Raw genomic sequence first — 14,157 nt, forward strand, 5'->3', positions numbered from 1 at the left:
AAAGAGGGATGTAGACCTTTTGCAGGCAGAGGGGATTAGTTTAGATTCACATCAAGGTTAGCAGAGACGTTGTGCGCCGAAATACCGGTTCCAGTGCTGTACTGTTCAATGAACAAGGCTAAATAAACTGCAGACATGTTAGGAGTGATTATGTTGAGTGACCTTGGGGTGCAAGTCCTTAGCTTCCTGAAAAAGGATACATAGGTAGATAGGGTAGCGAGAAATGCACTGGATGAATTTAAGAGAGAGTTGGATAGAGCTCTAGGGGTTAGCGGAATCAAGGGATATGGGGAGAAGCTAGGCACGGGTTATTGATTGTGGATGATCAGCCATGAACATAATGAATGGCGGTGCAGGCTCGAAGGGCAAAATGGCCTCCTCCTGCACCTATTTTATATGTTTCTAAAAGCATTTGGTATGTTTGCTATTGTAGGCTAAGAAATTGAGTTGGCCTCATTAAAAAAAAAAAAAAATCTGTGCCACAGGTCCTTAAGAGATAAAAACCCATTTAAATTCATCCTCTGGCAATATTTATATTCTCAAATGATCTATTTGTTTCCAAGAGTAGGCAAAGAAACACAGCCATCTCCTAAACAAATGCATGCAACAATATACGTTTCAACTTTGTCCAAAATTTCAAATAAGTTACCTTTCATACAGTTCCATTAGCTTTTGGTAAATTCCCGATAGCTCATGTCTGTTATCAGATGTATTATTCTTCTCAGTTAAATTTTGTAAACCCTGAAAGAAAAAAAAATTGTATTATCATAGAATTCCACTTTGGAGTAATTATACAAATAAAATCTGAACAGGTGATCGAAGAAAATCTACTCACCAACTCCCTTAAAGCAAATGGAACATTTGTTTGGGAAGGAATGGATAAGATACGGTGCATATCAGGGGGTGGGAAACTGGTGTGTAATGGGAGAAAAGGGTCACTATGGAGTACTCACCAGACCTGACCATTCATTAAGAGTGCCCTAAGTGATATAAAACATCTCAAGTCAAGAGTCAAGAGAGTTTATTGTCATGTGTCCCAGATAGGACAATGAAATTCTTGCATTGTTGCAGCACAACAGGATATTGTAGTCATAAATATAGATCAGATCAGTGTGTCCATATTCCATAGAATACATATATATACACACACACACATCAGTAAATAGATAAAGTGCAATAGGTTGTTATAGTTCATAGTTTGTTAGAAGTTGTGTTTAATAGTTTGATGGCTGTGGGGAAGAAGCTGGATGTTGCCGATTTCAGGCTCCTGTACCTTCTACCCAATGGCAGCGGAGAGGTGAGTGTGTGGCCAGGTTGGTGTGGGTCCTTGATGATGCTGGCAGCCTTTTTCAGGCAGCGACTGCAATAGATCCCCTCGATGGTAGGGAGGTCAGAACCGATGATGGTTACGACATTTTGCAGCCTTTTCTGCTCCTGGATGCTCAGGTTGCCGTACCAAGCCACGATGCAACCGACTCTATACAAAGAATATCTTCACAAAGAATACTCATCTCTATTTGTCATATTAATAGCCAACATTCCTACCACATACCGATGAAACTATCATCAATGATTTTACCGTCACTATCTTTATTGTCCCAAAGTTTTCTTGACTGACCTTCGAAACCTGGGAAAACTCAAGATTATACAAATCTTAATTTCCTTAATCCAACCTTGCAACAAACTTGATGTATCTATCACCTTTGCCTCCTCGACGTAATATTCTCATTGTTGATCATTTAAAATTCTTCTTGACCCTATGGACTTGAGAGTAGTGTGAAGATTTAAAAGACAAAATAATTTATGAAGCACCTAAGGTTTGAGGATGGAAGGCACTGTAGCATTGCACAACCGGAAATCCAATTAAATTATCTCAATTATTGGTTGAATTCCTGGACAAATCCCAAATATGATAAAGTAACAAAATCATACTGGAAATAAGGTGACAAGAAAACAAAAATGGGGCAGCTGAAAATGACAATATAAAATTATAACTATGAAAGGATAAAGACAATTATGAGACCTAATTTTCTTAACAGCTATGGACCTGTATAATAATAAATGTAATATGCTATTCAATTGAGCTTTATGATGTCACAATGCATGAAATGCAAACCACTGAGTCTGTCATTGGTGTAGGCGCCATGGCAAATGGAAGATGCATAATTCAACTACGTGATTTAACAGTCATTTAACGAGTACTATTGTATTCTATATAGGAGTTGCATAGAAAAATAGGTGCAGGAATAGGCCATTCAGACCTGCAGATCATGGCTGATTATCTAAAATCAGTACCCCGTTCCTGCTTTTTCCCCCATATCCCTTGATTCCTTTAGCCATAAGAGCTCAATCTCAATCTACCGGGTAACTCCATCTTGAATACATATCTCTTGACTCACACTCTAGTTTTCTTTAGATTTCCGCAATAATTTTTCTCAATAATTATTTCTTCTTTGCATCATTAACTATTGTTCGGCACGGACTTGTAGGGCCGAGATGGCCTGTTTCCGTGCTGTAATTGTTATATGGTTATAACTATTGTTCATATATTTATGTTTTGGCAGAGTGCATTAGCTGGATAGTATTTTGAATAAGTATCCTTAAACTTTCAGCTGAGAGGCAATGGTCGGCTACCATCCAACAATGTCAAGGTTTCCATGAACTAGACTTAATTTATTCCAAATAACTTTTTCAACAAAGAGGCTACTTATGTATACTTATTTACTTATGTATACACACTTAAATGTGTATAAGGAGGAAGAGCAATGCACCCATATGTAATGTCAACAATTTAAAAAACATTTAAAGGATGTGAAGTTTTGTTTAAGAAGGATGTGCAGATGCTGGAAAAACGAAGGTAGATAAAAAAAATGCTGGAGAAAGTCAACGGGTGAGGCAGCATCTATGGAATGAAGGAATAGGTCTTCGGAGAGAGGAGGAAAACTTCTTCAAAGTAAGCATACCTTGAGGAGATTTCACAGTGGAGTAGACAAAATGTTTTAGAAGGAACTGCAGATGCTGGAAAAATCGAAGGTAGATAAAAATGCTGGAGAAACTCAGCGGGTGAGGCAGCATCTATGGAGCGAAGGAATAGGATGTAGGCATTAAAGGATGTGAATGTAGTTGGCAAGCCAACAGTGTTGTAGTAAACTGTCTTCTTCAACTGCTGCATTCCGTCACGTCACAATACCAGCATTAAATATTGGGAAGATCTGGTGATGTTCCCACATGCCTGCTGTTGTTTTTAGTTCACCAAGGTTGTGGTTATGGGAACTGTTGTTAAGAAACCTTGGTGAGTTGCTGCATTTTATTTTGTAATGTAATTTCACAGGTCAAAATAATTTAATTTTCTCATTTTCTTTTCTTTCCAATTGAGACTTTCTCAACCTATGTAGACTTAAAAACAATTTGCTTATTGAAAAATGGTTGACATATTATAGACAGCTCTGATTATTTCATTTTAGGAATAATTTATTTTATTAAATACATATGGAACAAGTTATTTTAGTATATATCAGGAAATAAATGCATCCCTCAGAACACTGATTGTTCACCAGCTACCTCAACTTAAAGGAAATATTTTAGCACATTAAAAAAAAATCAACTAAATTGAAATTGTTTATTTAAAAGGCATTGATATCTTGATTGATAGCTTTTCAACAAAATAACATTTCAGAGACTATGACAAAAATATGATATTGACTAACATGCGGGATATTGACTAACATTCAGTATGACGGGTCTTGATCAGAAATTTCACCCATTCCTTCTCTCCTGAGATGCTGCCTGTCCCGCTGAGTTACTCCAGCATTTTGTCTACCTTCGATTTAAACCAGCATCTGCAGTTCTTTCCTACACATTGACTAACGTTCATTTTGCATTGTTAAAATTCACAATTCTTTGCTCATATTATGATGTTGAAACTTTTCATTATATGCAGAGGAGAAGATTGAAACATGCTGAATTTAAACGTAAATACTACAGCTGAACTGGCTGCTGGATTCTGCATTAAATATTGTGATAAAATAAAATATATTTATAAGTCCTGTGGTCACAGATAAAAGGACAACTTCCTAGCTGGTTCCAAATCTGACATCTATTAATATGACCTATGAGAAAAAGAAAATGTAGTTTGTTGCTTTTCCAGCATCCTTGTGAAAGAATCACCTTGGATGTCTGTTATATGCTAATCATGAACAGCAATGTAGCATGCATGGATAAGGAAAGAAAATAGATATGTTCTATTAGAAATAAACTGTCACATGTGTTCATTTGCAAGGACACAATTGAATCATTGACGTACCTGCCATGCCAACAATTGGTCTGGATCAAGTTCTGTAGCCTTTTTATATGCAGTCTTTGCCTGGTCAGGTTGGTCCAATTCTGTTGCAGCAACTCCAATAAAAACCCAAGCATTGTAATTATTCTTATCTTGTTTTAATACAGCCTGCACAATCGGAAAACAACGGTTTAAACTATGGTGGAATGATCCTCATTAGAAATCTAACTGCACCTCTTTACTTATATAGTCAACAGCTAATGGTGGAGAAATACAACAGCACATCTAAAGTTTGTTGTTTGCACTTCAAATTATTCAAAAGCAAGTTATGTAACCAAGTAACTGCATAGTATCTAACAGATTTAACGGTGGCACAGCCGTAGTTGCTGCCTTACAGCGCTTGCAGCGCCAGAGACGCGTGTTTGATCCTGACTACGGGTGCTGTCTGCATGGAGTTTGTACGTTCTCCCTGTGACCACGTGGGTTTTCTCCGAGATCTTCGATTTCCTCCCACACTCCAAAGGTGTACAGGTTTGTATACTCGTTATAAGTGTTAATTGTCCCTAGAGTGTGTAGGATAGTGTTAATGTGCGGGCATCATTGGTCGGCACGGACTCGGTGGGCTGAAGGGCCAGTTTCCGCGCTGTATTTCTAAACGAAACTAAATTTAAATTCAGGCTATGTTGATCTGACAGCATACAAGGTTGAATGCAGAACTTCACTTCCGGACCGACCTTCAAAACCATACACGACATGCAATGATTGTGATCTCTTGGTGTAAAATATCAATTATACTCAGTGCCATCATTCATTGTGGCTTCTTCCCACTATCACTGGTCAGGAATAACAGTAAAGGGGATTCTCATGGGGCAACATGGACTAATGAGGTACTGTTTGGTTCCAGCTAATTACAGTGTTCATCAATAATTAGGGTGAGCGAACCAAATGCAATACGTCTATGTTCGCCAACACCAGAAAAATGGTAGCATGGAGAGGATATCAGGAAATCAGTCTCAAACTCATGATCTCTGAAGTTTTGCAATTGTATACTGGTCTTCTCAAAGTTTAGTGTAGAGTTTAGTTTTGAGATACAGTGTGGGAACAAGCCCTTTGGCCGAATGAGTCCACGCCGGCAAACAATCACCCTTACTCTGCACATTTGGGGCAATTTGTCACAGAGGCTCATTAACCTAGAAATCTGTATGTCCTTAGATTGTGGGAGGAAACCAGAGCACCCAGAGAAAACCCACACTGTCACAGGGAAATTGTGCAAACTCCATACAGACAGCACCTGTAGTCAGGATCGAACCCGGGTCTCTGGTGCTGTAAGGCAGTAACTCTACCGCTGCACCACTGGGTCAGTTTCAAAACATTTTGATTTGATCCAATGCATTTTCTCCAACTTCTATTATACAATCACATAATATTCCTGACATAAAGCAATACATTTGATTTGCTCTGGCATCTTAACCACAAATCATTGTACATATTATTGTTACATTAAATTATAGATGAGAATGCATCCAATTTTTACAAAGCACATTCTGGCATTTAGATACTTGAACAACGGCAAATGCTGAAATAATATACATAAGCAATATACAAATGGAATCCAAGTGCGCCAGACCACAAATTGATTAAAGTACCTTGCAATGCTTCAGTGCCTCTTTATATTCTTTATTTCTAATAGCTTCCCTTGCATTTTTCAATGTACCCTTAATTTCTTTACCGGACATTTCCCTATAAAATGGAAAAGACGACAACAGATGTAAGTTTAACATTCTCTATTTCAATGTCATAACTGAATTTAACAACATGACTACTTTGGAAGTGTTAGCAAGAAAATGAAGATATTAGTGGTAGTATGGGAGAGATATGCCCTGGAATGCCTAATGGGCCTGTCCCACTTAGGCGTCTTTGAGGCGACTGCAGGAGACTATGCAGTCGCCACATGGTCACCACATGTCCGCGGGTGGTTGCCGGGTAGTCGCCTTCATGGTCGTGAGGAGTTCCCGCATTCTGGGAGCTAGTCGCTGCCTCATTATGGTTGCCGTGAATTTTATAACATGTTGAAAAATTAGCGGCGACTAGAATGAAGCGAGAGTAGCTAGAATTCTCGAGCCGTAGGTGGATCACCAGGAGGTCCTAATGGGTTGCCAGGAGGTCGAAGGTTCTCAGAGGTTCTCGCAGGTTGTAGCCAGTGCTGACCAGTGAATGTCATTGGCAGCAGTTTTCAGAACCAAGGATAACCGACCGGTAATGTTAAATGTCCGCTGAGCTTCACAGCCGTGTATCTCTGGTTTCTTAAAAGTTGTCTTCATGCCGTCTTTCCCCCTCTTTTAAAGAACTTACCGTACACTGTGCTTTAGTCGTCTTTTTACAGCGCCAACCTTCCTGTTCATCGCGGTGTGTGTGTTTCACCTTGGCTTTGCACTGTGTGAATTTTTTAGACAGCGCTCCCCCCCACTTGCCCTGTCCCCGCCTGCATAATGGGCTGGTGAAGGAAGGGTGTGTGTGTGTGCGCGCGTGTGTGTGTTCCACTGACAGTTGCCATTTTTTTCAGGCGACTGACGGCAACTTGACAGTCGCCGACAGTCCGCTGAAAAATCGCCTAAGTGGGAAAGGCCCAGAACTGTGTCAGTGTGCATCAAAAGCTTTCCTTAATATGTGTGGCACACACAGCAATTATTTTCTGCAGTTAACTCTGTTGACAAGTTAATGCTCAGTGAGCTGCTACAAAGATAAATGAAAATCTGATCTGCATTGAGACCAAACTGCAGCATACCATTTTTTTTATATGACAAACCTCAAGGCTTTATAGTCTGAAGTTTGGGGTGAGAGGAAATTCAATTTCAGAATAATGTTTAAAAACATTTAAAAGGTCATAAAGGGAGATACAAACCTAAGTTCAACAAATAAAATTAAACATAATATTTTCAAAACATGTTTAAGTTTCAGTCCTCATAAAAGGACATTAATTCCAAAACATTGTTTCTTCGCCATAGATATTGCCTGAATTGTTTACAATGTTTATGTTAAGTTAAGATAAAAATAAATATGGTCTGTGAATCAACTTGCAGAGAAATAAATTAAAGATACCAACTTTGAACGTAAATAAGCACACAATTTCTTGACACATTTCAAAGAATAGGCTGACATTCTCCTTATTGGTAGGTCAACATTCCTTCTGGAAATAATTCAGATAAAGTTGCTATTCATCTCACTTACTTCGTGTAAAACACTGCAAATTAGCTGAAATATTCAGTTACATGGCAGTCATTTCAAGACCTGCTTTTGGACTGATCCTTGTTAGTCTTGTAGCTCTGTCAGTGTCTAACTCAACATTAACTGTTGTCTGAAGAAGGGTCTCGACCCGAACCGTCACCCATTCCTTCTTTCCAGAGATGCTGCCTGTCCCACTGTTACTCCAGCATTTTGTGTCTATCTTCGGTTTAAATCATCATCTGGAGTTCCTTCCTACACATTAACTGTTGTTTCATAGAGTCGGAGTTATATTTCTTAAATGTTGCGATAGTGCGTGCCTCAACTACCTCCTCCAGCAGCTCATTCCATACACTTACCACCCTTTGCGTGAAAAAGTTAGCGCTCGGGTTCCTACTAAATCTTTCCCCCCTCACCTTAAATCTATGTCCTCTGGTTCTCGGTTCTTATAGCCCTCATGAAGATCACCCTTCATCCTCCTGCGATCCAATGAATAAAGTCGAGCCTGCTCAAGCTCTCCCTATAGCTCAGGCCCTCAAGTCCTGACAACATCCTAGAAACCTTTCTCTGCTCCCTTTCCTGTTTGACACCATCCTTCATATAGCATGGTGCCCAGAACTAAACACAATACCCCAAATGCAGCCTCACCAACGTGTTAGATATACATTGCCCTCCATAATGTGTGGGACAAGGACCCATAATTTATATATTTGCCTCTGTACACAATTTGAGATTTGTAATAGAAAAAAAAATCACATGTGGTTAAAGTGTACATTGTCAGATTTTAATAAACGCCATTATGAAACATTTTGGTTTCACCATGTAGAGATTACAGCAGTTTTTATACATAGTCCCCCCCCCCCCATTTCAGGGCACCATAATGTTTGGAACACAGCAATGTCATGTAAATGAAAGTAGTCATGTTTAGTATTTTGTTGCATATCCTTTGCATGCAATGACTGCTTGAAGTCTGCGATTTATGGACATCACCAGTCTTCTCTGGTGATACTCTGCCAGGCCTGTATTGCAGCCATCTTTAGCTTATGCTTGTTTTGGGGACTAGTCCCCTTCAGTTTTCCCTTCAGCATATAAAAGGCATGCTCAATTGGATTCAGATCGGGTGATTGACTTGGCCACTCAAGAATTGACCATTTTTTAGCTTTGAAAAACTCCTTTGTTGCTTTAGCACTATGTTTGGGATCATTGTCTTGCTGTAGAATGAACTGCCGGCCAATGAGTCTTGAGGCTATTGTTTGAACTTGAGCAGATAGGATGTGTCTCTACACTTCAGAATTCATTATGATACTACCATCAGCAGTTGTATCATCAATGAAGATAAGTGAGCCAGTACATTCAGCAGCCATACATGCCCAGGCCGTAACACCCTCACCACCGTATTTCACAGATGAGGTGGTATGCTTTGGATCTTGGGCAGTTCCTTCTCTCCTCCATACTTTGCTCTTACCATCACTCTGATATAAGTTAATCTTCGTCTCATCTATCTACAAGACCTTTTTCCAGAACTGTGGTTGCTCTTTTTAGTACTTCTTGGCTGTAACATGCCCATCTTATTTTTGCGACTAACCAGTGGTTTGCATCTTGCAGTGTAACCTCTGTATTTCTGTTCATGAAATCTTCTGCAGACAGTGGTCATTGACAAATCCACACCTGACTCCTGAAGAATGTTTCTGATCTGTCGGACAGGTGTTTGAGGATTTTTCTTTATTATACAGAGAATTCTTCTGTCATCAGCTGTGGAGGTCTTCCTTGGTCTGCCAGTCCCTTTGCGATTAGCAAGCTCATCAGTGCTCTCTTTCTTCTTAATGATGTTCCAAGCAGTTGATTTTGGTAAGCCTAAGGTTTGGCTGATGTCTCTAACAGTTTTATTCTTGTTTCTCAGTCTCACAATGGCTTCTTTGACTTTCAATGGCACAACTTTGGTCCTCATGTTGATAAACAGCAATAAGAGTTTCCAAAGGTGATGGAAAGACTGGAGGAAAGACTAGATGCTGAGAGCTCTCTTATACCTGCATTAAGGAGGCAATTAAACACACCTGAGCAATTACAAACATCCGCGAAGCCATGTGTCCCAAACATTGTGGTGCCCTGAAAAGGGGGGGGGACTATGTATAAACACAGCTGTGATTTATACATGGTGAAACCAAAATGTATAATAATTGCCTTTATTAAAATCTGACAATGTACACTTTAACCACATGTGTTTTTTTTCTATTACAAATCTCAAATTGTGGAGTAGAGGCAAATAAATAAATGATGGGTCTTTGTCCCAAACATTATGGAGGGCACTGTGACTGCAACATGACCTCCCAACTTCTATACAATACTCTGATGAAGGGCAATTTGCCAGAAGTCTTTTTGAACACCCTCAATGCTGAAAGAAAACCCTAAATGGTTTATTTACATTGAGGCGTTACTGAAATTCATTCTGTTCTCGTGGAAGATCACAATGCACACTTTTTGGGGGGGGGGGAAATAATATTCCGTGTAGAGAAATGTTTGCCCCTAAATTGATACAAGATTATAGTCATTATTTAGTTGGTCTGTTGAAACTTTCTATGAGCAATTTGTTTTGTTTTTTACACAGTGCATGGTACCAGGGAGAAAGCACGAATAGGGTATTGAATTTGGATCATCAGTCAAGATCACATTGAAACACAAGTAGTGGGTAATTTACAATGGCCAATAAACCCATGAGCCCGTGTCTTTGGGGTGTAGGTGGAAACCGCAGCGCTCGAGGAGGCACATGAAGTCCCGGGGAGCATGTGCAGACCCCATGCAGACTGCACGGGAGATTAGGATTGAATCTGCGACTTTGCCACTGAGAGCAGTGGCTACACTCGTTGTGCCACAATGTTATTAAACACACAAACCCACTATTTTTGAATGATTATTCTTGAAGCATTTATTAGGAAGGCATCACAATGGTTGTGCCTCTTCCGTCATCCTTTATTCGGATGGCCATGGTATACCCTGTTTAAACAACACTTTCTATTAATATAACCCTCAAGGCACTAAGTTAATTGACACAACTAATTTGTTGAAAGGATATGGTCTCCCTTTGCATCCCAGATGTAGTGACTGTGTACTACAGATTGAGACTGTACTCTTCTTGCTTGGGGAGTGGAGGTGGACAGGTTGACATTCGTACCCCGAGTCCTTATCTTGCATGAAGATTGTTGATGAGGGCAGGACTTCAGCAAGAAACCCAGAAGGATAGAATCCATGGGATCCAGAGTGTGACAGCAAATTAACATTGACTTTGCATTTGGAAGCAGAGAATGGACAAGAGGGGTAACGTGACCAGCTTGAAAACTGTGACCACCGGGTTCCAGAAAAGCTTCTTCCCAGCAACATCAGGCTCTTGAACACTACACAACACAGACCCTAGCAACTATGAAGTTCTATGTATCTTGTCTTGGTTTCACGACAGACTATTTTGCAAGAGTATGTTATAATAATAATAATAATACTTTATTACACTCGAGGTCCAGACAAGGGGCAACATTACATAAAAAATTGCATTGCATATTAAATATCATAAAGTACATATAAAATCTTAGTATATCACTTATAAAAGCATCATAAATTATATATTTTTAAAAACACAATAAATAAGTTAAAAATCCAGATTAAAAGAATGATCAATGTCCTACAACGAGACAACGATACCAGTGTCTCCACAGCTGGGATTCGTAGCGTGTACTGCTAACCCTTATGTTTGACAAGGCCATAATAATTACATTTTTAGAGTCATTTATCTTGTAAATGGATTTATACATGTGATTTCTTAGGATAGCTTCTATAGTACTGAATCCTGCAGCCAAAACATATTACTGGCACTACACCATCTTGGTTTCCTTAGCAGTGTTCTCATGGCATCGTTATATGCCACCTTTAGTCTCTGCAAATTTGTCTTTCCATAGCTCGACCACAGGTGCGTCAAAGAGTGATACAGAGTGGAAACAGGCCCTTCGACCCAACTTGCCCACACCAGCCAACATGTCCCAGCTACACTAGCCCACCAGCCTGTTTTTGGTCCATATCCCTCCAAACTTGCCCTACCCATGTGTGCCTGTCCAAATGTTTCTTAAATGTTGCAATAGCACCTGCCTCTACTACCTCCTCTGGCAGCTCGTTCCATACACCCACCACCCTTTGTGTGAAAAAGTAATCTCACAGCTTCCTAGTAAATCGTTTCCCCTTCACCTTAAACCTTTGTCCTCTGGTCCACGATTCCCCACTCTGGGTACGAGACTGCGCCTACCCGATCTATTCTACTAATTTATTAAATTTTGTGTGATTATTTTGTTTATCTGTGTTTATTACATTTATGGGCTTGTTAAGCTGCTGCGTGTAAGAATTTCAGTGTCGTTGATGTATACGACAATGAAACACTCAACTTGACTCAATACTGCAAAGATAGACACAAGATGCTTGAGTAACTCAGCGGGCCAGGCAGCATCTCTGGAGAAAAATAGGTAAAGTTTCAGGTGGGAACCCTTCCTTACACTGTGTGCAGTTCTGGTCACCACGCTAGGAGCATCTGATTAATCTAAAGAGGGTGAAGAAAATAATTCACAAGGAATTTGCTTGGATTTGTGGGCTTGTGTAGAGGAAAGACTGGATGCAATTTAACTATTTTTCCTACAGCGAGGTTGAGGGATGACATTATAGAGATCTGTAAAATTATGAAGAGGATAGATAGGATAGTAATTTTCTCAGAGTAGAGGTGTCTGAAACATAAGCTTAGGTTAAAAGGGTAAAGATTTAAAGGGGATCTGAAAGTAACTTTTCCCACAGAGGGTGATGGGTATACAGAACAAGCTGCCAGAGCAGGGAGTTGTGGCAAGTACAATGTTTAAAGGACATTGGGAGAGATACATCAATGGGAAAGGTTTAGGGGATATCAGCCAAACAGGGATTGCGTTGATCAGCAATTGGTGACACCACTGTAGCAGGCAGAATCATGAACAATAACAAGGTGGAGTGCAGGAAGAAAATAGGCAACTTAGTGATATGGTATCAGGGCAAACATCTCTCCCTCAATGTCAGCAAGGCAAAGGAAACATGATGGAATATATGTCCCAATCAGCATCAATGGTGCTGAAGTGGAAATGGTTGAGAGCTTCAATTTTCTTTTTGGCGTTAATATTACCAATGATCTGTCAAAGACCAACCACATTGATGCACAGCCAAGGCAGCACAGCAAACCCTCTTCTTCCAGAACAGTGAGGAAATTCAGCATGTCTCCAGGAACTTTTACAAACTTCTACGGATACACCATAAAATGTATACTGTCAGGTTGCATCATAGCTTGGTTTTGGAACAGCTGTTGCCAAGACCTCAAGAAATTGAAGAGAGATGTAGATGTAGCTCAATCCATCATATAGACCAGACTTCCCACCATTGACTTCATCTATCTGCCTCAGACTAAATCACCCAACTTAATCAGACACTTGTCCTTGGATTGAGGAACAGCTTATTTCCCTGTTAGCTAGCATCGCAACAGTCCTTCTATAAGCTAGGGTACCTCCAATTCATGTGTACCACATTGAGAACATTGGTCTTTGTCAATGGAAGTGATGGATTACAATGCAGAGAACCTTATTCTGTACACTGTATCTTCCCCCTTTGCTCTGCCTATTATATTTAAGTTTGCCTTAAGTATCTTTATATATATGGTATATCTAATCTGTTTGGATAGCAAGCAAAACAAAGCTTTTCACTGTACCTCAGCAAGTGACAATAATAGACCTAAATAATATGGACGAGTTGGGCCGAAATGACCGGTTAACGTGCTGTGTAACCATTAAATCTATGGATCTATGGAGCAGACTCAAAGGGCCAAATGTTCCTCTTCCCAATTTCTATTTAGTGAATACCAAATATCATCTCACTGTATAAGGAAAAAATAATGTCAATACACTATTCTTTGGAGGGTTATTTTAACCCATCGGGTTACAAATTGCCCTGCCCATGACAATTGCTGCTCGTTAACTCTTCTATCAAAACACCCCTCACCATTACCTTTGAAGTTTTCCCATCACTTGTAGTACTCAAAGACCAGACCCACCTCGACCACTCATCAATGAAACCTCAAACTAAACCTCAAACCGTAACTAAAACTCAAAGCACCAAATGACAGCCTTTTACTGAAGCAGACTTTTCAAACAGGAAACGGGACGAACAATATAAGCAGACAATAGACACTTACAGTGCCCTCCATAATGTTTAGGACAAAGACATCATTTTTTTTTTTCCTCTGTACTCCACAATTCGAGACTTGTAATAGAAAAAATCACATGTGGTTAAAGTACACACTTTTAATAAACTTTTAATAAAGGCCATTTTTATACATTTTGGTTTCACCATGTATAAATTACTGCAGTGTTTATACATAGTCTATCAATGGCATATTTCACTGTTTACTGCAAAGTACAGTGTTGCTGTGTTTTATTATTGCTCAGAGAAGAAATAACATATTCTGCCTTTCCTTTTGACCAGATGCGCCAGGCCCCACCTGAGAATTTGTTGACATTAGTAGCCTACACAAAGGTCTGGCTATTATACACATCTTCCCAGCAAAACCTAGAATGTAACATCTGGTTTCTCATGGCAGTATGTTCTCCGTAACC

General features: G+C 39.7%; 1 protein-coding gene across 2 annotated transcripts in view; it reads right to left on the bottom strand.

Annotated features, from left to right (window-relative positions):
- The window catches only part of ttc37 (tetratricopeptide repeat domain 37), a 114,637-nt gene that overhangs the window by 96,809 nt on the left and 3,671 nt on the right, over positions 1–14,157 (bottom strand). For both annotated transcript variants that reach the window (XM_033017294.1, XM_033017295.1), the window contains exons 2-4: positions 5,926–6,019; positions 4,304–4,447; positions 650–741 (exon numbers count right to left, since the gene is read on the bottom strand). In XM_033017294.1, coding sequence (XP_032873185.1) covers positions 650–741; positions 4,304–4,447; positions 5,926–6,015 — 326 coding nt within the window. In that variant the 5' untranslated portion in view covers positions 6,016–6,019. The remainder of the gene's footprint in view (positions 1–649; positions 742–4,303; positions 4,448–5,925; positions 6,020–14,157) is intronic.

Source organism: Amblyraja radiata, chromosome 3 (genome assembly GCF_010909765.2).
Source record: "Amblyraja radiata isolate CabotCenter1 chromosome 3, sAmbRad1.1.pri, whole genome shotgun sequence".
Taxonomy (NCBI): domain Eukaryota; kingdom Metazoa; phylum Chordata; class Chondrichthyes; order Rajiformes; family Rajidae; genus Amblyraja; species Amblyraja radiata.